The 24887-nt window shown below is 39.5% G+C and overlaps 3 protein-coding genes across 4 annotated transcripts; 2 read left to right on the top strand and 1 right to left on the bottom strand.

The window, feature by feature from the left end:
• The first annotated feature begins 1612 nt into the window (after positions 1-1612).
• Positions 1613-9641, top strand: LOC137090973 (GTPase IMAP family member 8-like). Its single transcript, XM_067455008.1, has 3 exons — positions 1613-1774; positions 6614-7201; positions 7310-9641. The coding sequence occupies exons 2-3, from the start codon at positions 6622-6624 to the stop codon at positions 8608-8610; spliced, it is 1881 nt and encodes a 626-aa protein (XP_067311109.1). The 5' UTR covers positions 1613-1774; positions 6614-6621; the 3' UTR covers positions 8611-9641.
• Positions 9642-13181: 3540 nt separating this feature from the next.
• LOC137091107 (GTPase IMAP family member 3-like) lies at positions 13182-20780 on the bottom strand. Of its 2 annotated transcripts, none has more exons than XM_067455273.1 (2): positions 20627-20780; positions 13182-14727 (listed from the first exon to the last, which is right to left on the bottom strand). In XM_067455273.1, the coding sequence occupies exon 2, from the start codon at positions 14590-14592 to the stop codon at positions 13855-13857; it is 738 nt and encodes a 245-aa protein (XP_067311374.1). In that variant the 5' UTR covers positions 14593-14727; positions 20627-20780; the 3' UTR covers positions 13182-13854. The 2 variants fall into 2 exon arrangements, with proteins under 2 accessions (XP_067311374.1, XP_067311366.1); XM_067455265.1 differs by lacking the exon at positions 20627-20780 and adding an exon at positions 15524-15572.
• On the top strand, positions 16726-24770 carry LOC137091101 (GTPase IMAP family member 9-like). The gene is made up of 2 exons (XM_067455252.1): positions 16726-16788; positions 22952-24770. The coding sequence occupies exons 1-2, from the start codon at positions 16776-16778 to the stop codon at positions 23842-23844; spliced, it is 906 nt and encodes a 301-aa protein (XP_067311353.1). The 5' UTR covers positions 16726-16775; the 3' UTR covers positions 23845-24770.
• Positions 24771-24887: the final 117 nt, after the last annotated feature.

Genomic DNA, 24887 nt, shown 5'->3' on the forward strand with positions numbered 1-24887 from the left:
ATATGCCACTGACTGTAACGTTACCTGGGATGAAGACATTTCACACGCGCCGCCAGAAGAACACCTGCATGTGAACTCCTCCTGCAGTGTTCAGGGGAACTGTTAGCGCTGCACCGACCCGCGGCGCCACTTTTATGAAGTTATTTGGCCCGCCCCGCACCACTGTATATATTTTTTTCAACCCGCCGCGCACCCGCGACCATTAAATAGACATACAGGGTCCGCGGGTTATGAGACGACCCGCGCATCACTAGTTCAGGGCTATCAGGGTTGTCATGTCAACAAATGTCAACAAATGCACGCGCGAGGACTGAGCTTACGACAGTAGTAGGACATTATTTTTTCCAAACTGTAGGGGGACCTCGAGAGCAAAAGTAGCCAAGTGCGGCTTTAATAAAGAAACCAGTTTGATTGTTCATTTGAATTTATTTCTCTCACACACTCACACAGGCATATTGATAAATGTATAAATGTATGAATTTTATATTTTAATAAAGAAACAAGTTTGATTTTTCACTTAGATTTATTTCTCTCTCTCTCTCTCTCTCTCTCTCTCTCTCTCTCTCTCTCTCTCACACACACACACACACACACACACACACACACACCTTCTGTAACACTAACAAGCTCCCATATACTGTACCAGCTCAGAATTATTATTTTTGTAAAGGCCTAAGTAAACGTTATAACTCCAGGTCATTCCAGCATCTTACATTACCCTGTCAGGCTTGCGACTGGGACTGGGGAGCTAAAATCCTTTTTGCACAGCTTCTTGCGTATGCTTGCTCTCTGTAACTCCAGGGTAGTTCATTTTGCGATGTGCTGCAGCCTTACTTTGTGAAATAGGCCTACAGACACCACAAATGACACAAGCATGAAATGATAATGATGTATAAATTGTAAAATAACCTAAATTATTGTTCAATCTTACTTATGAAATGTAATCCCATGCGATCTGGTATCAATATTGCTTTATTGCCACCGTAATTAAGCTGCATAAAATACGGGCATAATTGCTCGCTCTCCATTGACTCTGAATGCTAGCGTTGAGTGGAGAGACCCAACCAATATGGCGGCGACGCTGGATCACGCTGCAGCACATCATGGGGCGTCTATGTATATGATGTCTATGCATTTTACTGTCTGTTGTCAAAATGCCGGCTAAAGCGGAAACGTCAGAAATCGAAACTAAACATATATTAGAAAACATACTCAAATACAATTATTAAGTGTGTTAAAAGTTGTATTATGAAAATATGCTAATATACTTTTTTTATAGCTATTTAAAAATGGTAAACAATTGTTTTAGTGGGCTATATTTATTCCATTGAAAAGAGAATATATTTTATATAAAGAATATTTTCACTAGGGTACACATATTTGCAGTTTAATCCTTATTCCCATTTGCCTGAACGAACAGCATCACACATTGTCCTTTTTTTGTTTGTTGTTTGTGTGTGTGTGTGTGTGTGTGTGTGTGTGTGTGTGTGCGTGTGGAGCAATTGGCTCGTTTAATTACATACTGATGCGCGTGAAGGATGAGGGGTGGGGGGAGTGCGACCTCCTTTTTTTTTTTTTTTTTCAGTTTATTGGTCGCGTATGGGAGAGCCCAATAGACGTCCCGGCTAACACGGGAAAGTTGGCTACCCTGGTTTGAGCCTTTCCTTTCGCCACAGTGACTGGAAACGAAAGTGTTTTAAGAGCCACGCAGACAGTTCGAAGCTCGAGATCAGAGGCAAAATCCATACTTTACCAGAGTTATTTTCTCTGTGTGGTAAGTTTGAAGAAGTCTGAGTATGATTTAAAGATTTTGTGTTGTTTAAATGCTACAGCTGATGATCGATCAGAAGTGCGTTTACATTTAATGACGGTTTTAAAGAGCTAGACTTTGAAATAAGTAGCTTAATTTTAGTTAGTATTTGTTGTTTAATACGTTTATTAAATATGCTGTCAACGAGTCCTATTTTACTAACATTTTTAATAAACGCTTATTTTCAGTTAGCTGCATCATTTAAAAATAGCCTAGCTGTTGAGATTTACGACATGGTTTGTCGAATTTTGTTTAGAACACATTGTAAAAGATTTACAGTGGAAAAAACGGGGGGAAAGCGGTGCAGTTATCACAATATTTTTGATCAAAAACGAAATGCATTTTACTGTCTGTTGTCAAAATGGCGGCTAAAGCGGAAACGTCAGAAATCGAAACTAAACAGTTTCGATTTCTGACGTTTCCGCTTTAGCCGCCATTTTGACAACAGACAGTAAAATGCATTTCGTTTTTGATCAAAAATATTGTTAACCCAGAAGAACCCGGACCAATTTCTCATTATAGGAAAATTATGGGGCATTAACAGGGACCACTTGTTACGTTTTTCTGCAGTTGTTTTTGAAATACAACCCCTCCTTGTGAAAGATCTGTAATATTACATATATGTGATATTGGGCGTTTATTATACATTTTTGTTACATATGTGTTACATTGGACAATTATTTCTTAGTCAAGTATTACTTAGTTTCTTATTTCTTTTTTTTCTTTTCTTTAAAAAAAAAAAAAACTGAATAATAGTTTTTTTGTTTGTTTGTTTGATATCTTTCCCACAACATATATCAAAAGTATGCATATTATTCAGAATTATTAACAAAACTTAACTTTTCCTTTTAATTTCACTCTGGCTGCTTTAACTGTATTTCAATAAAATGTGGATGGTAATATTGGTTTCTTAATATATATATATATATATATATATATATATATATATATATATATATATATATATATACACACACATATACATAGTGGGTATGGAAATCATTCAGATCCCCCTTCAATTTTTCACTCTTTGTTATATTGCAGCCATTTACTAAAATCATTTCTTTTTTTCTCATTAATGTACACACAGCACCCCATATTGACAGAAAAACACAGAGTTGTTGACATTTCTGCAGATTTATTAAAAAAGAAAAACTGAAATACCACATAGTCCTAAGTATTCAGACCCTTAGCTGTGACACTCATATATGTAACTCAGCTGCTGTCCATTTCTTCTGATCATCCTGGAGATGGTTCTACACCTTCGTTTGAGTCCAGCTGTGTTTGATTATCTGTGTTTGATTATACTGATTGGACTTGATTAGGAAAGCCACACACCTGTCTATATAAGACCTTTCAGCTCACACTGCATGTCAGAGCAAATGAGAATCATGAGGTCAAAGGAACTGCCGGAAGAGCTCAGAGACAGAACTGTGGCAAGGCACAGATCTGGCCAAGGTTACAAGAAAATTCTGCTGCACTTAAGGTTCTTTAGAGCACCGTGGCCTCCATAATCCTTAAATGGAAGATGTTTGGGACGACCAGGACCCTTCTTAGAGCTGGCTGTTCTGAGCTAGCAGGGGAGTGTCACAGAAATGCCAGGCTCCAACGTCACGGTATCCCAGGGCACACCCTCACCTGAATACTAATCACCTCCACCTGCAACCCATTAGCACCCTCATTAGCACGAGCACTTAAACACCACAGTCACAGTCACTCTTTGTCCGGTCTCGTTAATGCAAGGTACTCTCAAACCCAGCTAAAACCAACAGACTCCAGCTACTAGTCTGACCTGTCTCCAACGTCTCCTCTGCGCATCCTTCATCTCCATCGCCTAGTGTCTCCGTGTTCCTCGATCTCCAGCGTCCAGTTGTTCAGTGTTCCTCGTTCTCCAGCGTCTCTCTCCATCAAAGTCCCCATGTCCCTCTGCATCTCTCACCTGCCATCACCATTGCAAGAACTCACCTGCGCTGCCTTTCCCTCTGCTCTAAAATACTGGTTCGCTCAATAAATCACATATTCACCATCTTTGTCTCCACAGTTCTGTACCATAACAGGGAGAATAACCTTTGTGAGAGAGGTAAAGAAGAACCCAGAGATCACTGTGGCTGAGCTCCAGAGATGCAGTCAGGAGATGGGAGAAAGTTGTAGAAAATCAACCATCACTGCAGCCCTCCAACAGTCGGGGCTTTATGGCAGAGTAGCCCTATGGAAGTCTCTCCTCAGTGCAAGACACATGCAAGCCTGCATGGAATTTGCTAAAAAAAAACACCTGAAGGACTCCAAGATGGTGAGAAATAAGATTCTCTGGTTTGATGAGACCAAGATGGTCTTAATTCTAAGCGGTATGTGGAGAAAACCAGGCACTGCTCATCACCGGTCCAAAACAGTTCCAACAGTGAAGCATGGTGGTGGCAGCATCATGCTGTGGGGGTGTTTTTCAGCTGCAGGGACAGGACGACTGGTTGCAATCATGGGCTAAAAGGTTCACCTTTCAACCAGACAATGACCCTAAGCACACAGCTAAAATAACCAAGAAATGGCTTCACAACAACTCCATGAATGTTCTTGAATGGCCCAGCCAGAGCCCTGACTTAAAATGAGCATCTCTGGAGAGACCTGAAAATGGCTGTCCACCAACGTTTACCATCCAACCTGACAGAACTGGAGAGGATCTGCAGGAGGAATGGCAGAGGAACAACCAAATCCAGGTGTGGAAAACGTGTTGCATCTTTTTCAAAAAGACTAATGGCTGTATTAGATCAAAAGGGTGCTTCTACTAAATACTGAGCAAAGGGTCTGAATACTTAGGACCATGTGATAATTCAGTTTTTTTTTTTTTTTTTAAATAAATCTGCAAAAATGTAAAAAATTCTGTGTTTTTTTGTCAAAATGGGGTGCTGTGTGTACATTAAAGGGGGGGTGAAACACTCAGTTTCAGTCAGTGTCATGTCAATCTTGAGTACCTATAGAGTAGCATTGCATCCTGCATATCTCCGTAAAGTCTTTATTTTTTTAATAATTATATAAGAAAGATTCCGAAAAAAGCAGAGCGGGTGGGGGCGTATCGTGTGAGCGGAGCTAAATAATGACGTGTGCGCGCTGCTGCTATTGTGTTGAGTCGAGTGCGTCGTAAAGCTGTGTCATCCCTAACAGCGGGAAAAAAACTTTATTCAAAATAAAAATATGGCTTTTAATCAGATACAGCCATACATCTATGATCCGGAATCAGACCCAGAGGCTGCAGTTGAACAGGAGCAGCAGCAAAAACGACTAGAGCAGGACGTCTCTATGTGGTACAAGTTATACACTAACTATATAATATGCTTAGCGGCTTGTGTTATTTACATATTTATACTTGAATTATATCGTCGTATTTTTGTCTTTGAAGGTGTACATGTGAGAAGTGCAGTTGTGCACGTGTGTTTGTGTGTTTACGCGTGGTTTGTGTAGACAATTGTAACGTTAGTAAGCGGACTGGTTTTGCACCGCAGGCTAAGTGTTTACATAGAAAGACACGGAATAGTAGCGCATTTGAATGAAGAAGCGTGCTTATTTAGTTCAAAATATTTCCCCACTCTTTGTGTATTGTTGTTTGGATTGCTTTTACAATACACAAACATAAAGTTACACATATAGTGGCCAGCTAAACAAATGTACACGCACTACACATCGCATGCTCCATTGATCAATTAACTATACGTGATCATGTTTGGGCTACTTGATGAGCATAGGCAAAAACACAGACATTTGAAGCAGTCTTACTCACCGCCTGCGGTTCTAACGTTGGGACCTTTATCGTTGGGACTGCTCCATCCTTCAGCATTAGGCGATTGGAAAATCCGGCGTCGAGCTGGGCCTTGTTTATGCAACAGTCGGCACCGAAATGCAGCGAACAGATATAAACATTCGCGCAACTCAGTTGCTGATCCAGAAAAGCAAATTCCATCCACTGTTGCCTTAACACGGGGTTTTTGGGGAATCTGTGCAGGACTGTCTTGGTCAGGCAACCAAAAACGCACTTTTTTGGTGACATTGTAATCACCTGTGCAGCAGCCTACGAGCCAGCGCTTTGATGGGGGTAGCCTGTTACTTTCGCTCTCTCTCTCTCTCTCTCTCTCTCTCTCTCTCTCTCTCTCTCACGCGCTTCCGGTAGAATTGTCCGTAAGGCCCATACAAGGAAATTCCGCCCCCATTAACGTCAAAGGGGACGCATGATCTCAAAAAACTTGCCGAAACTTATGACTAACCGGAAGTAGTATTTTTGACAAAGAAATACTCCCATCAAACGTCCACCTTAACTTTTGAAACTTTGTCCATGTTTAGTATGGGATTCCAAGTCTTTAACAGTGTAAAAAGATCAGTATGCATGAAACAGCATTTCACCCCCCCTTTAATGAGAAAAAAAGAACTTAAATGAATCTAGCAAATAACTGCAATATAACAAAGAGTGGAAAATGTAAGGGGGTCTGAATACTTTCCATACCCACTGTGTATGTATACATATCTATCAAGAGTCAGATCCTGAATAACAACAATGGTGACAAACTAAAAGCTTCATGCCACAATGTTTGCTGGGTGCCACCATAGTTCAAAACTCCAACACTGGGGAATGTACTGTGTTCTTGAAACTTTCTTATAGTCAAATAACATTAATATGCCATCTAAATTCTGTAAGCTTTGAACGTTCTAAGAACTTTCAGACATAATGTTTTTATAACCTATAACATTCTTTTAACCTAAGATTGTTAGCTGGATTGTGTGCTTTTCATATTTCATGTGTGCTTCACTTTTTATTTTTAGGCTAAACAATGACAGAAATGACTGCTGGTTTGAATTTTGTCCTGCTGGGTAAAACAGGAGCTGGGAAAAGTTCATCAGGAAACACAATCCTGGGACGACAAGCTTTCATCGCAAAGAAAACATCAAAATCAGTCACTCAGAACATAGCCGTGGCATCTGGTGCTTTTGGTGAACTACCAGTTCATGTTTATGACACACCGGGGTTTTTTGACACAAAGCTGAGTGAAGACGAGATTAAGAAGAAATATGAAGAGGTTCTTCAGAAATGTGAATCTGGTCCCTGTGTGTTTCTGCTGGTCATCAAAGCTGACAGATTCACTGAAGAAGAGAGAGAAACTGTGGAGAAGATTGAGGAGCTGCTGGGGAAAAAACGACTGGAGAAAACCTGGATTCTCTTCACCAGAGGAGACGAACTGGAGGATGAAAACATGACTATAAAAGAGTTCATCGATGACACCGAACCACTGAAGAGACTCGTTCAGAAATATGAGCAGAGATACCACGTGTTCAACAACAAGAAGAAAGGACCCAGTGATCAAGTTACAATGCTACTTACAAAAATTCTTCAGACATACATTGACATACAGGGTGAGTCTTTAATAGCTATATTAAACCTTCTGGACATCTTTAAATGAAAAATATTTGCAGTTGAGCTTAAAATGTAATTTATTTATTTTCTGTTTCTTTTGTATACAGTGGGTGAAGAGACGCTGGAGTCGAATCCACTGAAGAGAAACATACCAGAAAATGATGAACCAGCCGCTCCTGTCTCCGGTCCTTCATCCAGACGGATTGTTCTTCTGGGTAAAAGTGGTGTTGGGAAAAGTGCAGCTGGAAACACAATCCTGGGACAGAAAGAGTTTAACTCAGTCATGAGTACGAGTTCAGTAACCCCAGAATGTTCAGATGCTCACGCCACTGTTTCAGGCAGATCTGTGTCTGTGGTTGATACTCCTGGATTATTCGACACAGAGATAAAGCTTGAGGACTTAATGACAGAGATAGCGAAAAGTGTTTATATATCCAGTCCTGGACCGCACGCTTTTCTCATTGTGTTTCCTGTGAACATGAGATTCACTGAGCAAGAGCAGAAGATTCCTCAGATCATTGAGATGATGTTTGGTCAGGAGGTGTTAAAATACTCCATCATTCTCTTCACTCATGGAGATCTGCTAGAAGGACAGACAGTAGAGGAGCTCATTCAGGAGAACTGTAGATTAAGAGATCTAGTTGATCAGTGTGGAGGCAGATTTCACGTCTTCAACAATAAAGCTCAGAATAACAGAGAGCAGGTGAAGGATCTACTGCAGAAGATTGACTCAATGATAGAGCAGAATGGAGGAGGACACTACAGTAATCAGATGTTTGAAGATGCTCAGAGATTCAGACGAGAGGAAGAAGAGCAAGGGCTGAGAGAGGAAGAGGAGAGAAAACAACAAGAGGAAAGACGAATACAAGAGGAAATGGAGAGAGTGAGAAAGGAGGAAGAGGAGAGAATCAGAGCAGAGATGAAAGCTGAATATAAAAAAAAGAGTGAGGAAGATCTGAGAAAACAAGAGCAACAAAGAAAAGAAGAGCTTGAGAGAAAGATAAAGGAGACTGAAGAAAGAATCAGAGCAGAGTCTAAAGCAAGCCAGGGTGGATTTAAAACAAGTTTTTTAAAATTTTGTTCCAAGTACAAGCGTCATTTTCAGATTGCAGCTGTTGTTGCTGGAATCATTGTTGGAGCTGCTGTTGGAGCTGGTGCTGGAGCACTTGTTGGAGCTGCTGTAAAAGCTATTTGTGCTGGAGGAGCTACTTTTTCTTTGCTTGGATTTAATCTTTCTTTTGGAGCTGCTGCAGCTGGAGCTGCTGCTACTGCTGCTGCTGCTGCTGGAGCTGCTGCTGCTAGTGGAGCTGTTGGGATTGGAGCTGTTATTGGAGCTGTTGGTGGAGCTGCTGCTGGAGGTATTGCTGGAGCTGTTGTTGGAGGTGCTGTTAGTGAATATGACAATTGAGCAGTCACTGTTGGCACTCTAGTCTTTAATCAGGACTTGTGTAATTAATGATTTTATAGTGATTTTATAATCAAAAAAATATTTTATAATCAAAACATTGTCACCCTAGTTAAGACATTAAGTAAAGTTAACTAGTTAGAATCACTGTTAGATTTTACAGTGTAGAGAAATCTATTTCACTAAATATATGACCTATATTAGCCTATATATTAATTGTATTCTACTGAACCTGTTAGTGATCTTGATTATTTAATGTGTTTAAATAAATCAGACTGTCACACTGTGTCAAATTGTATATACATGATTATATTTTAATAACGAAATTGAATGAAAACATAATTTTATAATTGGATTTAGAATTAATGTAAAAACTGCCTTATGACAAGTTTGCATGTGTAATTTGAGTGTTGATTATTATGTATATAAATAAATGCAGAATTTAAGATAATTTGGGCTCTGTTGTTATATTATAGTAATGCGCAAGGAAGGGCTCCCTGTATAGTTTACACTTTACAGCACTATCAGAGATAATTGTATCTTTAAGAAACATTCAGTTATGACAGACACAATTTGTTAATAAAATGATTGTTTAATAATTGAAAAAAAAAATCTATTAATTTTCTCTCCGGTGCTGTAAAGAACCTGTACCAAACCAGCAGTTTTGTGTACCGGCCTTTTGAAATAAAACATATCTACTGTTTCATGGTGGTATTACTGATTATTTATGGGGGAAAAAAGTATTTTCTTCCTGCAAGATTCTTTTTTTACCCCTTTATATTAGGTCAATCAATCCATCAACTTTATTTATATAGCGCTTTTACAATCACGATTGTGTCAAAGCAGCTTCACAGTGTCAAACAGGATAATATTGCGACAAAATTAGATTTGGCTGTACAGTCGTTCTGGAGAAAACGCTTGGGGTTGCTTGACTGTAACCCTGTTCCCTGATAAAGCGGAACGAGATGCTGCATAAGCTTATGCAAATGGAAAGGCTTATCACGACCGGCTGTGAAAAGTGTGTTTAAACACGTCAATGAAATTGACCTGGAGGTATCATAGCCTCGGTCAGTGACGTCATTAGCGCGTCTACACGAGGCTATACATAGATGAGCTCCAGCTGTAGCCATCAGGTCTCTTTTGTTTGAAGACCAGTCCTGGAGCATCATCAGCATGGCCTAGCGATGCAGCATCTCTTTCCACTTTATCAGGAAACAGGGTTACAGTCAAGTAACCCCAAGTGTTCCCTTTCAAAAGCTACACTCAATGCTGAATAAGCTTATGCAAATGGGAGCGAGAATACCCACGCTGCCGTGCTTGATGGTGTCCGGAACCCTTACGGTTGTTTAGGTGTGCACAAGGACGCAAAAGGCCTCAGACATAAGCTTCTGATGTCAATCCAAGGACATGAGAGCCCGGAGTAGCATGAGCATCCAAGCTTTAAAATCTTATGAATGTGTGCGGAGAGAACCAGCCTGCCGCATTACAAACACTTTGTAAGGGAGCCCCCCTTGCTAACGCATTAAAAGAGGCAAATCCCCTGGTGGAGGGAGCCCTTTATCCTATAGGCGAAGCTTGACCACACGCCTTTTAAGCAAGGGCAATAGCATCTCTGACCCAATGTGACATTGTTCGTTTGGTGGCGGCAGAACCTCTGTTATGGCCCCCATAGCAAACAAACAATTGCTCTGACTTACGCCACTGTCTGGTGTGGTGGACGTAGGCCTGAGGAGCATGGACTGGACACAGTCTATGAAGTCTCTCCTGACCCGGTGCTGTGAACAGCGGAAGGCAGAAGGTTTCAAGAGTGACAGAAATTACATTCAAAAAAATAAACTTAGGAAGGTAGTCAGGATGAGGATGCGGAATCACTATCACCATTCCTGGGGCAAAATCTATGCAGGATGGTGATATTGACAGAGCCTACATATCCCCAATTCTCTTTAGAGAAGTTATTGCCATGAAAAAAAAACATCTTTAGGGTCAGAAGTCTGTCAGACGATGATTGTAGAGGTTCAAATGGGGTCTCAACCAGCCATTGAAGACTATAACCAAGTCCCATGAAGGAACCATGGTTCTCACGAGAGGCCTCAACTGCCCGCCCCGCGAATAAAGCGAGCGAGCAGAGGATGCCTACCAAGCGGCGCCCCATCCACCAGGGCGTGGCAAGCCAAAAGAGCGGCCACATAACCCTGAGAGTGGAGGGGCAAGTGCTTGACAACCTTCCTTGCAGGAAGTCCAGAGCTGAAGCAACCTGGCAGTTAGCTGGATCTACATTATGTGTTTTCAAAAGACACCCCATGTATAGGCATAAACTTTCCGAGTGGAGAAAGCCCTAGCACTTAGGATGGTCTCAACAACTGCAGGCGAAAGCCCAGTGTCCCTCAGTTGGTTCCCATCAGGGGCCAAACATGGAGGTTTCACAGGTCAGGCCTGGGATGGAATATCGTGCCCTCTGCGTGAGAAAGAAGGTCCTTCCTCGCCGGAATCGCCCATGGCGAGCCGTTGAGGAGAGACACTATCTCCGAGAACCATATTCTGTTCGACCAACACAGCGCTATTGATAAGAGGCAAGACCATTGTTGGCAAACCCCGGTTAGAACTCCCAGGAGCAGAGCGACTGGAGGGAAGGCATACAGGCACATTCTGGGCCATGTATAAGCCATCGCATCCAGGCCCAGCAGGGCTGGGTGACAGAAGTAGAGAGGACATTGTCTGATAAGAGGCGAAGAGGTCCATTTATACTTCATAAAATCTGATACAGCTCTGAGACATTACTTCTGAGTGAAATTATATTCCCTCTTCTGTAAGTCTGTCTAACTAAGCGAGAAGTAGAGGGGACATTGCGCTGTCTGATAAGAGGCAAAGAGGTCCACTTCTGCTTTGTAAAACCTCCAGTTCTGTCATTTGGAAGAGAACATGGAGTAAAACAGCGTTTACCCTGCTGACTCATTTTCAACTGATATTTCTTTTAACTCTTTTCACTAATGTTTTCTTTTTAACAGAAATGAGAAAGAGAGAAATCTGCGCACTGCCAGTTGAAAACTAACTCCTAACAAAGATCTCAAGTCAAGTCTGAAAAGTTTAGACAAAAGTTTGTTTGCACACCACACAGTAACAGTCTGAAAAAAAAAAAGACCTGATGGCTACAGCTGAAGCTCATCTATTTATAGCCTCGTGTAGCAGGTGCGCTGATGACGTCACCGACCAAGGCTATGATACCTCCAGGTCAATTTCATTGACGTGTTTAAACACACTTTTCGGTCGTGATAAGACACTTCCCATTTGCATAAGCTTATGCAGCATTGAGTGTGGCTTTTGAAAGGGAACAGTGATGTTATCAGCTTATTTTAATTTATCATATAGCGAGAATGTTGGCAGATCTGTATTATAGTTTATAGAATTAATTAAAACCTAATTCATTAATTTTATTTGTATAATTAGTTGAATAACTTTGATCATAATTTTAGTGTCCCCAACTAAGCAAGCCAAGCCAAAGGCGACAATGGCAAGGACTTTCTCCAGCTCGTGTGCCTGTTCCGTTTCCCGGACCACTCACTGTGTTCTACTACGCTGGCCTGAGCGAGCGGCCGAAGGCACACGTTCCAGTGGCCGGTCCAAAGGAAGACTTTGTGGAGTGGGTACTGGTAAATAACCACTCGCCATTTACCATCAAAAATCTATAGTATGATTGGTACAAACGAATCACTCAACCACTGCCAGACTGCAAGAGGTCGCTAGCAGTCACATGGAAAAAACTGAGGAATGTATGTAAGGTGGATTTAATTTACTTTTTTGGAGAGGTCTTCCCTGTGCCCCCTGTATCTCCAGTGTTCTCCGAGTCTCCAGCATCCCCAGAGTCTTTTGGACTTTCTGTTTCGAGGACGCGCCTATTCGGATGGGGCATAATGTTGCATGTTGCCCTGTCTGATGTGTTCTTTGTGTTCTGAGTTTATTCCCCGGTGACCTAGTTTCTCTCCAGTTTGTATAATGAGTTATAGCCATCACCTGTGTCCCGTTAATCACCTCGTTTACCCTGTGTATTTCGTTCTTAGTTTGCCCTGAGTGTTTGTCCGTCAACGTTCCTGTAAAGTAGTGTTCCTGAGTGTTTCATGTGTATCAGTTTATTAAAGATTCCTGTTCCAAGTTCTCCTTTGCCACCGTGAGTTTCATCTACACCACGATTTGTAACACATGGATACAGTTAATGAAACTAATGTGCAGTTAATGATATGAAATTAGGTCCAGTCCATATAATGTATTGTTAGAGTACTATAATGCAAAGGCTCTTTGACTAAGACAGGCATAACTTCTAATGAGATGAAGAAGACTGAAGTCAAAGCATCCACCACATTTCAGACCGCTCTATAATATTTTCACTTTTTTTAGCACTCAATTACAGCACAGTCCAAACCTGTTCAGAAGAGATGGAAAAAAGTTTCAGTCACTCTAGTACATAAAGCTGAGCCCTGCTTGGTAGTATGGCCAAATATTATCACAACATTCTTCTCATATTGTTCAATATTTGTATTTTATTATATCCAAATGATCAGATCACAAATATGTGGGTTATATGCAGACAGTGGTAAGGATAACTGTCATTTCAATTTAGTGAGAAAATGAACTTATGTCTGAACTTGTATCAATATCACCTCATGGATTTAACAAAAAAAGAAAATATCTTGATCATGTCACTCCAAAATTTGACAGATATAATAATATGAAACATGGATTTGCAGACACATTGATCCAAAGCAACTTGCATTCACGGTACATATTTTACATTTTTTGTCAGTTTCTGCTTTCTCTGGGAATCGAACCCAGGAACCTGGAAATTGAGCTCCAGGAAAGCAGGCTTCAACTTACATGCATCTGTAATACCATAGAAATGAAATATATTAAAATATAGTGTTGAAATATATTATACATTTATTAAATGTACTTTAAATTACATTCAATAATTAATTCATCATAATGATTACATACATAATTTTGGCAACAACTAACATATGATATGATATTTCTATGATCACATTTTGCAAGTTAGAGGAACATCAGTAATCAAAGCTAACAGGTCAGAAATTGATTCTCCAGTCTAGTAAAGCATATTGAGATCTGAGCAGGTCAGTGGAAACACCAGATATTACTGTTAAAACTGAGTTCAGGAAGAAAGTCTTACTGCAAGAGCAATTAATATGATCAGTGCAACTAAAACAAAGCCTGTCAGAATGAAGATCTTGTGCTGTTTTACAAAGTGTTTGAATCCACTGGCTCCTCTCTCTCTGCACATTGTTCCTCATATTCTCTCACAGGCATCTCTGTCTCTCTTCTGATTCTCTCTCTCCTCTCTTTCTCCAGCATCTCCTGTTCAATGTCTCTCCTCATTCGTGCCTCTGTATCTCTTTTGACTCTCTCTAATCTCTCCAGACGTTCTCTCTCTTCCTCCTCCTCTGCTCTCTTCTTCTCCTCCTCTATCCTCCTCTCGTTCTCCTTCATCATGTCTAGTGTGTAGCAGGAGTTTGTGTTCTCAGTCATGAGTCTGTCGATCTTCTCCATGAGTTCAGTCACCTGCCGTCTGTTTGCTGGAGCTTTAATGTTAAACTCATGATATCTCTGACCACATCGATTAATAAAATCAGATAACTGAGTGTTTCTCCTGATCATTTCTCCTAGTGTTCTCATGTGTCTCTGATCTGCATGAGTGAAGAGCACTAGAGTAAATCTGAGAGCTTCTGCTCCAAACTTCAGCTCAAACCAGCGAATGAAGTCCATCTCCTGCTCAGTGAAAGTGCTCAAAGACAGAAGAAGCAGGATCACATGAGCTCCGGCAGAACATAATTCAAGAGCTTTCTTCAGCTCTGAGTCTGAATCAAAGTCAGTGTGAGTGGAGAAGATGAAGTCTGGAGTATCGATGAGTGTCACGCTCCTGTTATTAACAGCAGCGGTGTGTGTCTGACAGACTCTGGTCACTGATGAAGATCTCATTTCTGACTCAAACACTCGATCATTAAAGATGGCGTTTCCTGTGGCGCTTTTCCCGGATCCGGTTTTACCGACCAACAGCAGCCGGAGATCTTCATCAACATCATCTCCTTCTCTCAACTCTGTGTTCTCAAAGGTCTAAAAAACACGAAACAACACAAAAATCTCTGTTGAAACTACAAATACTTACACTTGTTAAATTAACACAAGAACTGCCACAGGGGTAAAATGTATCTAATGCCTTTATTTTTGCACTGTCATTTTTGCGCCGCTGATGTTTTAAAGGGGTCATGTGATGCCATTTCTTCCTTTCCTTTCTATAAGATCTGCAGAGTTACAAAGCTCAAAGTCTCAAACCCAGAGAGATATTCTTTGAGAAAGTTAAGTCTCAGCCACAGCTTCTTAAAACGAGTTTTGAGCAGTATATGTAACAGAGGCCAGCTAGTAGTAGTTGCTGTGCGAGTAAACCTCACTCCTCTGACCTCAACAGAGGCTCTAGCGACTGATGCTAGAGGTTGCAGCTTTTAGCCTCCTTGTTAAAGCGTCTGACTCTCATGCCGGCAGACCCAGGTTCGAGTCCTGTTCCGAACAGAAGGGGTTACATTGGTGCCGTGACCCGGATGGGAGTGAGGTTTAGGGGGGTGAGTGTAACAGAGGCCAGCTAGTAGTAGTTGCTGTGCGAGTAAACCTCACTCCTCTGACCTCAAGAGACGCTCTAGCGACTGATGCTAGAGGTTGCAGCCTTTAGCCTCCTTGTTAGAGCGTCTGACTCTCATGCCGGTGGACCTGGGTTCGAGTCCTGGTAATTGGGTTAAAACAACCCAATTGTTGGGTCGGTGCATTTTCAACCCAACTTGGGTTGTTTTTAACCCAGCATTTTTTAGAGTGTATATATATATATATATATATATATATATATATATATATTACTCACGTGACACATCGCTGTCCCTTCCTGCTTCTGTCAGGGCTTTATATTCACAGAGTCTGAAACATGTAAAAACATACAGATATTTATGCATACAATATTATGAGTATTGCATTACTAATTCTGTATTTTTTTTTTTTTACTGCATTATGTTTATTTATAGCATTATTTGTAGCATTAACACTGTATAAATGCTTTAATAATGTAAAATTAGACATACAGAAATCGGCTGAACTCAGCAGAGCAAGTCAAAGTCAGATAATATAGAGAACCTGCAATATAAACCTTAAAAAAGGAAAGTATAAATAGTTAAATAAACAATATAATCAACTGCATATGCAGTTTTTTTAGCACTGGTTGTGGATTTTTTTTTTTTTTAATATAGTCTGTGTTTTAAACTATAGATGCAGAAGATCACAATTTGCTCTGCGTTTTAAGGTCTATTACGAGGATAAAAGATTGAATTAATCGTGTTAATTACGTCCTACGATCTTTTGACAGTGACAAAAACATTCATCATACAGAAAATAAGTCGGCCTCAAAAGCATCATAAGCCTAAATTAATTTTAGACCATCGCCACCAATAATCTCCGCGGTCACTTCAGGTTTATGAAGCGCAGGTTATTTTTAGCTCACAGTTCCCCAAACCTGAAAGCATTCGCGTGCACCCACAAGCCGAAAACACAATTTCTAACGATTGTGAATTGGTGAAGAATTTACTAATCAAATTTAGATGCTTCCAGTGAAATGAGTTTATTTAATATACATTCATATGTTTTACTTACAGAGACGCCACAACACAGTCGAGGTGAGATCGTGAGAATCAGCTTCAACAAAATGTCCGTGTTGGAAGGTTACTTCCACTTTCAACAGGCTCTGACTGGATCACTTTTATTAAATTAATTTAGCTAAGTATGTTTTGTATAAATGTTCTGTTGTGATGCATATATTAGGCTACTGTTTAGCCATCATAGTTTTAGATCAGCTGACAAAGAAAAGCTCAAGACAACCACAACATTAGAAGGAAAATATTTAAAATAAAAAAATATTTACTATATATATTTATAATAACTTTTTATTTGAAAATATGTGAATTGGAAAGAACCAGCTAATGGACCGAATACACCAGCTATCCTATTTTCAATCACTGATCTGTTTGGCCGCTGGGGGCGCAAGTGAGTTTTTGTGTTTGTTTTAGTCGCTCGTCACATCGATCCTTTTTACTTTCGGTTTTGAACATTAATGTATTTAACATAATATGGAGTATACAGGTAGGATTTGATTTTGAATTTGATTTATACAAACATTTTAAAGGCTTTTCAAACTTATCAGATCTAATCTAATTTAGTTTTAAGGTAATATCGCGTGTTTAGTTTGTGAGTAGCCTATTTATTATGTTTAGCATATCAGAAGCTAAAACGAGTACATTTTAGTATATAAAACTGGCAGATATATTTCATAAAAATGCATGTGTCTCTCATAATATCCACCCAATAGCCTATACTGACGTCTGTTTGTGTGCAGGCAGAAGCAGTCACTCTAAAAAGAGTTCAAAATGAGTGTGTGCTCAGGGACAACTCATGTTTGTAGATTTTAACACACAACATGTGTCGTTTCCTAACACATCTGTGTTTATAAGGACTTCTACACATTTTGTGTTGCCTGTAACTCAACTAACGTGTTATTCCTCATCATTATCAGAGCTTGGCAGACAGAGTTATTATATATATTTTTTAGACATTAGACAGGTTAATTAATGTTTGTATTAATTTATCATTTAGCTAGGCAATATTGATCATGTATAATAAATAATCATTTCATATAAAGTTTATGACACTTGAGAAAATAGATAAAAATGGGAAAAACCATAATTTATGAGATTTTATATTCATTACATTTTTGTATTAATTACATTTTATGAGAAATTCTGAATTTCAGAACAGTAAAAAAGTGATTTTTGGTTCAGAATTGCAGCTTAAAGGGACAGAATACCCACAAATAAAAATAGTATTTTGAACAGCCTGAGGGGGAGTAAATGAGGAAAGCACCCTCAAGTTGTTGCTGTTCTTCTTCTTCTTCTTCTTCTTCTTCTTCTTCTTCTTCTTCTTCTTCTTCAGGGTTTTACGGCAGCTTTACATCTAATTTGTTGCACTACTGCCACCTAATGTACTAAATACTATATTCTCTTGTCCAGTCCAGTTACTTTTAAAAAGCTAATAAATATTCCCTTCCTTCCTGTTTATCTGCACATTCTAAAATACATTTCAAATTTCTCTCAACTAATCCTAAACTTTGTAACTGGGTTATCATTTACTGTCTTTCTTGCTTAAACCTCCCACTATATATTAAAACATGCTCAACTGAGTAGATTTGCTAAGTAGCTCAGTTTTTCAGCAGGAGGTGGAATGAATGAGTGAAATCAGCTGACTGAGTTCATGAGTGGATAAACATATGGAAGGACTTTTACTTTACACCTGATGTAGACCAAAGAGTTGCAAATAAAAAAAGTATGGCTTATTTCTGCATTGACGGCAAAAATGAACTGCTCACGCTCACCTTCAAAACCCGATCCGACATTACATTTCTCTATACTGTAAGAGTATTTATCTAGTATCTAGTTGTACCCATTATAAAATATATTTAGTTTCATATTTATGTTTAATTATGTAATTTTTTTTTATTGAATCTATGTTGAGTATGAAAAGGGAACAGCATGAGTAAGATAGAGCACGTCATACGATGCGTAATGTAGGAAGACCTGGAGTGGGTCAGAAATGATTTTGAACACTTCATTAAGTTTTGTTTTCTAGAAAGCCTCCTTTAAAGTGAATTTGGTTTGGTATAAATTGTAACTTAGTTTTAATTAATGTTACAGCAACCAATTGCTTGGATTTAATAAATAATAATGAAATGTGCCGGCGCGATCACCTGCATTGTGTGAACTGGATGGCGAGTCAGCATCTTCAACTTCATCTTTGCAGCTGACACTGACACTTTTTGACATATTTATAATCATTACTTTTTGCCGGTGTTTTGTGGCAAGCTTTATGTGTGCTTGAGTGCAGAATAGGCTAATACATTAGTTAAGCGTATATAGTATAGTATAGTATAGTATAGTATAGTATAGTATAGTATAGTATAGTATAGTATAGTATAGTATAGTATAGTGCCTTGCGAATGTATTCGGCCCCCTTGAACTTTGCGACCTTTTGCGACATTTCAGGCTTCAAACATAAAGATATAAAACTGTAATGTTTTGTGAAGAATCAACAACAAGTGGGACACAATCATGAAGTGGAATGAAATTTATTGGATATTTCGAACTTTTTTAACAAATCAAAAACTTAAAAAAATTGGGCGTGCAAAATTATTTGGCCCCTTTGCTTTCAGTGCAGCAAACTCTCTCCAGAAGTTCAGTGAGGATCTCTGAATGATCCAATGTTGACCTAAATGACTAATGATGATAAATAGAGTCCACCTGTGTGTAATCACGTCTCCGTATAAATGCACCTGCACTGTGATAGTCTCAGAGGTCCGTTTAAAGCGCAGAGAGCATCATGAAGAACAAGGAACACACCAGGCAGGTCCGAGATACTGTTGTGGAGAAGTTTAAAGCCGGATTTGGATACAAAAAGATTTCCCAAGCTTTAAACATCCCAAGGAGCACTGCACAAGCGATAATATAGAAATGGAAGGAGTATCAGACTGCAAATCTACCAAGGCCTGGCCGTCCTTCTAAACTTTCAGCTCATACAAGGAGAAGACTGATCAGAGATGCAGCCAAGAGGCCCATGATCACTCTGGAGGAACTGCAGAGATCTACAGCTGAGGTGGGAGACTCTGTCCATAGGACAACAAGCAGTCGTATACTGCACACATCTGGCCTTTCTGGAAGAGTGGCAAGAAGAAAGACATTTCTTAAAGATATCCATAAAAAGTGTCGTTTAAAGTTTGCCACAAGCCACGTGGCAGACACACCAAACATGTCTAAGAAGGTGCTCTGGTCAGATGAAAAAATTGAACTTTTTGGCAACAATGCAAAACGTTATGTTTGGCGTGAAAGCAACACAGCTCATCCCCCTGAACACACACCATCCCCACTGTCAAACATGGTGGTGGCAGCATCATGGTTTGGGCCTGCTTTTCTTCAGCAGGGACAGGGAAGAGGGTCATAATTGATGGGAAGATGGATGGAGCCAAATACAGGACCATTCTGGAAGAAAACCTGATGAACCTGCAAAAGACCTGAGACTGGGACGGAGATTTGTCTTCCAACAAGACAATGATCCAAAACATAAAGCAAAATCTACAATGGGATGGTTCAGAAATAACCATATCCAGGTGTTAGAATGGCCAAGTCAAAGTCCAGACCTGAACCCAATCGAGAATCTGTGGAAAGAACTGAAAACTGCTCTTCACAAACGCTCTCCATCCAACCTCACTGAGCTCCAGCTGTTCTGCAGGAGGAATGGGCAAACATTTCAGTCTCTCGATGTGCAAAACTGATAGAGACATACCCCAAACGACTTACAGCTGTAATCGCAGCAAAAGGTGGCGCTACAAAGTATTAACTTAAGGGGGCTGAATAATTTTGCACGCCCAAATTTTCAGTTTTTGATTTGTTGAAAAAGTTTGAAATATCCAATAAATTTTGTTCCACTTCATGATTGTTTCCCACTTGTTGTTGATTCTTCACAAAAAAAAATACAGTTTCATATCATTATGTTTGAAGCCTGAAATGTGGCAAAAGGTCGCAACGTTCAAGAGGCCGGATACTTTCGCAAGGCACTGTATATATATATATATATATATATATATATATATATATATATATATATATATATATATATAAAGTATATACATTGGAAAACACTAGTATGGACAGAGAGCATTTTGAAACGAAAGCTCAATTTTCAAATCTGGATTAATGTAGATGTAGGAGTATCAGAAAAGTATGATTTCTGCCAGGCAATTGTATATATTACATCCTGCATTAGGCAACGTATAACCATTATAGTGCAGCACTGTGTCGATTTTCAAAATAGCCCATTTCATCCTCAGTAAGGATTTGTAAGTGAGAAAATGGAAACTTACTACTTTACTACTTACCAGGATGTCTTTCGGAAAAAGAGTAGGGGTGTAACCCCGGCATCCTGGCCAAATTTGCCCATTGGCCCCTCTCCATCATGGCCTCCTAATAATCCCCATATCCTGATTGGCTTCATCACTCGGTCTCCTCTCCACCAATCAGCTGGTGTGTGGTGAGCGTTCTGGTGCAATATGGCTGCCGTCGCATCATCCAGGTGGTGCTGCACATTGGTGGTGGTTGAGGAGATTCCCCCCTTCAATGTAAAGCGCTTTGAGTGCCTTGAAAAGCGCTATATAAATCAAACACATTATTATTATTATTTATCTCTATGATATTAATCAAAACACCAAATTCTATTCAATCAGCATATTAGTGGATTAACATAAATAACTGTTAGATAAGAGATATGTCCACAAACAGTGTGTCAGAGGACACTCATGACAAGTTCAGGATTGGGTATTATTAAATGTAATACTTTCCCATTTAAAAGTTAAAAAAAGTATGTATATATATATATATATATATATATATATATATATATATATATATATATATATATATATATATATATATATATACAGTATTGTTCAAAATAATAGCAGTACAATATGACTAACCAGAATAATCAAGGTTTTTCGTAAATTTTTTTATTGCTACGTGGCAAACAAGTTACCAGTAGGTTCAGTAGATTGTCAGAAAACAAATGAGACCCAGCATTCATGATATGCACGCTCTTAAGGCTGTGCAATTGGGCAATTAGTTGAATTAGTTGAAAGGGGTGTGTTCAAAAAAATAGCAGTGTGGCATTCAATCACTGAGGTCATCAATTTTGTGAAGAAACAGGTGTGAATCAGGTGGCCCCTATTTAAGGATGAAGCCAACACTTGTTGAACATGCATTTGAAAGCTGAGGAAAATGGGTCGTTCAAGACATTGTTCAGAAGAACAGCGTACTTTGATTAAAAAGTTGATTAGAGAGGAGAAAACCTATAAAGAGGTGCAAAAAATGATAGGCTGTTCAGCTAAAATGATCTCCAATGCCTTAAAATGGAGAGCAAAACCAGAGAGACGTGGAAGAAAACGGAAGACAACCATCAAAATGGATAGAAGAATAACCAGAATGGCAAAGGCTCAGCCAATGATCACCTCCAGGATGATCAAAGACAGTCTGGAGTTACCTGTAAGTACTGTGACAGTTAGAAGACGTCTGTGTGAAGCTAATCTATTTTCAAGAATCCCCCGCAAAGTCCCTCTGTTAAAAAAAAGGCATGTGCAGAAGAGGTTACAATTTGCCAAAGAACACATCAACTGGCCTAAAGAGAAATGGAGGAACATTTTGTGGACTGATGAGAGTAAAATTGTTCTTTTTGGGTCCAAGGGCCACAGGCAGTTTGTGAGACGACCCCCAAACTCTGAATTCAAGCCACAGTACACAGTGAAGACAGTGAAGCATGGAGGTGCAAGCATCATGATATGGGCATGTTTCTCCTACTATGGTGTTGGGCCTATTTATCGCATACCAGGGATCATGGATCAGTTTGCATATGTTAAAATACTTGAAGAGGTCATGTTGCCCTATGCTGAAGAGGACATGCCCTTGAAACGGTTGTTTCAACAAGACAATGACCCAAAACACACTAGTAAACGGGCAAAGTCTTGGTTCCAAACCAACAAAATTAATGTTATGGAGTGGCCAGCCCAATCTCCAGACCTTAATCCAATTGAGAACTTGTGGGGTGATATCAAAAATGCTGTTTCTGAAGCAAAACCAAGAAATGTGAATGAATTGTGGAATGTTGTTAAAGAATCATGGAGTGGAATAACAGCTGAGAGGTGCCACAAGTTGGTTGACTCCATGCCACACAGATGTCAAGCAGTTTTAAAAAACTGTGGTCATACAACTAAATATTAGTTTAGTGATTCACAGGATTGCTAAATCCCAGAAGAAAAAAAATGTTTGTACAAAATAGTTTTGAGTTTGTACAGTCAAAGGTAGACATTGCTATTTTTTTGAACACACCCCTTTCAACTAATTGCCCAAATGCACAGCCTTAAGAGCGTGCATATCATGAATGCTGGGTCTCATTTGTTTTCTGAGAATCTACTGAACCTACTGGTAACTTGTTTGCCACGTAGCAATAAAAAATATACTAAAAACCTTGATTATTCTGGTTAGTCACATTGTACTGCTATTATTTTGAACAAGACTGTATATATATATATATATATATATATCTTTCACCATATTATTGTTGTTGATGTTTATTTCTAGACTGCACAATCAAAATAAAATACAGATTAATGTAAAATAAGTGATTGTGTGATCTGTTTACTTTTTTCATACAGTGTCAAAAAGAATGCAAAGAATTATTTTCTCCCGTGTCTCATCCAGACGGATTGTTCTTCTGGGTAAAACTGGTGTTGGGAAGAGTGCAACTGGAAACACAATCCTGGGACAGAAAGAGTTCAGATCTGAATTTAATACAATTTCTGTAACCAGTGAATGTTCAGATGCTCACTCCACTGTTTCAGGCAGATCTGTGTCTGTAGTTGATACTCCTGGATTATTCGACACACGGATGAGACATGAGGAGTTAATGAGAGAGATAGCCAGAAGTGTTTATATATCCAGTCCTGGACCGCACGCTTTTCTCATTGTGTTTCCTGTGAACATGAGATACACTGAACATGAGCAGAAGATTCCTCAGCAGATTGAGATGATGTTTGGTCAAGAGGTGTTAAAATACTCCATCATTCTCTTCACTCATGGAGACATGTTAGAAGAAGAGACCATAGAGGAGCTCATTAAGGAGAACTATAGATTAAGAGATCTAGTTGATCAGTGTGGAGGCAGATTTCACGTCTTCAACAATAAAGCTCAGAATAACAGAGAGCAGGTGAATGATCTACTGCAGAAGATTGACTCAATGATAGAGCAGAATGGAGGAGGACACTACAGTAATCAGATGTTTGAAGATGCTCACAGATTCAGACAAGAGGAAGAAAAGAGGAGACAGAGAGAGGAAGAAGAGAGAAAACAACGAGAAGAGAGACGAATACAAGAGGAGATTGAGAGAGAGAGAAGAGAGACAGAGGAGAGAATCAGAGCAGAGATGAGAGTTCGAATGATGCTTGAAATACAAAATGAAATTATAATGGAGATAATGGAAGATCTGAGAAAACAACAAGAAGAGAAACAAAGACGAGACAATGAAAATAGCCGATGCACAATACTTTAATTTGTTTCAATACTTACCCCCCCCCCCAGTTCTTTATGCAAAAAGAAGAAACAGTGCCAGGCGTGTCCCCCTGCTTAAGCCAGTACATCTACAGGCCCGTCTGAAGTTTGCTAGAGAGCATTTGGGTGATCCAGAAGAGGATTGGAAGAATGTCATATGGTCAGATGAAACCAAAATAGAACTTTTTGGTAAAAACTCAAATTGTCGTGTTTGGAGGAGAAAGAATGTTGAGTTGCACCATACCTACTGTGAAGCATGGGGGTGGAAACATCATGCTTTGGGGCTGTTTTTCTGCAAAGGGACCAGGAATACTGACCCGTGTACATGAAAGAATGAATGAGGCCATGTATCGTGAAATTTTGGGTAAAAGCCTCCTTCCATCAGCAAGGGCATTGAAGATGAAATGTGGCTGGGTCTTTCAGCATGACAATGATCCCAAACACACTGCTCGAGCAACGAAGGAGTGGCTTCATAAGAAGCATTTCAAGTTCCTGGAGTGGCCTAGCCAGTCTCTAGATCTCAACCCTTTAGAAAATCTTTGAAAACCTGTGTTGCCCAGCAACAGCCCCAAAACATCACTGCTCTAGAGGAGATCTGCATGGAGGAATGGGCCAAACTACCAGCAACAGTGTGTAAAAACCTTGTGGTGACTTACAGAAAATGTTATTGCCAACAAAGGGTATATAACAAAGTATTTAGATTAACTTTTGTTATTGACCAAATACTTATTTTTCACCATATTTTGCAAATACATGATTTAAAAATCAGACATCTGATTTTCTGTTTTTTTCCCCCTCATTCTGTCTCTCATTGTTGAAGTGTACCTATGAAGAAAATTACAGGCCTCTCTCATCTTTTTAAGTGGGAGAACTTGCACAATTGGTGGCTGACTAAATACTTTTTTGCCCCACTGTATATAGTAAAAAGCACTATATACTGTAAATAAAGGTGACTTGACTTTGATTATTGTTGTGATTCTACAGCAAGAGACTCAGTTTAATCAGAAATGATCAGAATGCATTGTACACTAAACACTTTGACCT

This window comes from Pseudorasbora parva, chromosome 2 (genome assembly GCF_024679245.1).
Source record: "Pseudorasbora parva isolate DD20220531a chromosome 2, ASM2467924v1, whole genome shotgun sequence".
In the NCBI taxonomy this organism is placed as follows: Eukaryota; Metazoa; Chordata; class Actinopteri; order Cypriniformes; family Gobionidae; genus Pseudorasbora; species Pseudorasbora parva.

Excerpts from the sequence above, each read along its gene's own strand:
- LOC137090973 (XM_067455008.1), top strand. The coding sequence starts at position 6,622 with ATGACAGAAATGACTGCTGGTTTGAATTTTGTCCTGCTGGGTAAAACA. Across the intron at positions 7,202-7,309 it reads GACATACATTGACATACAGG|TGGGTGAAGAGACGCTGGAG; the intron begins GTGAGTCTTTAA and ends TTTTGTATACAG.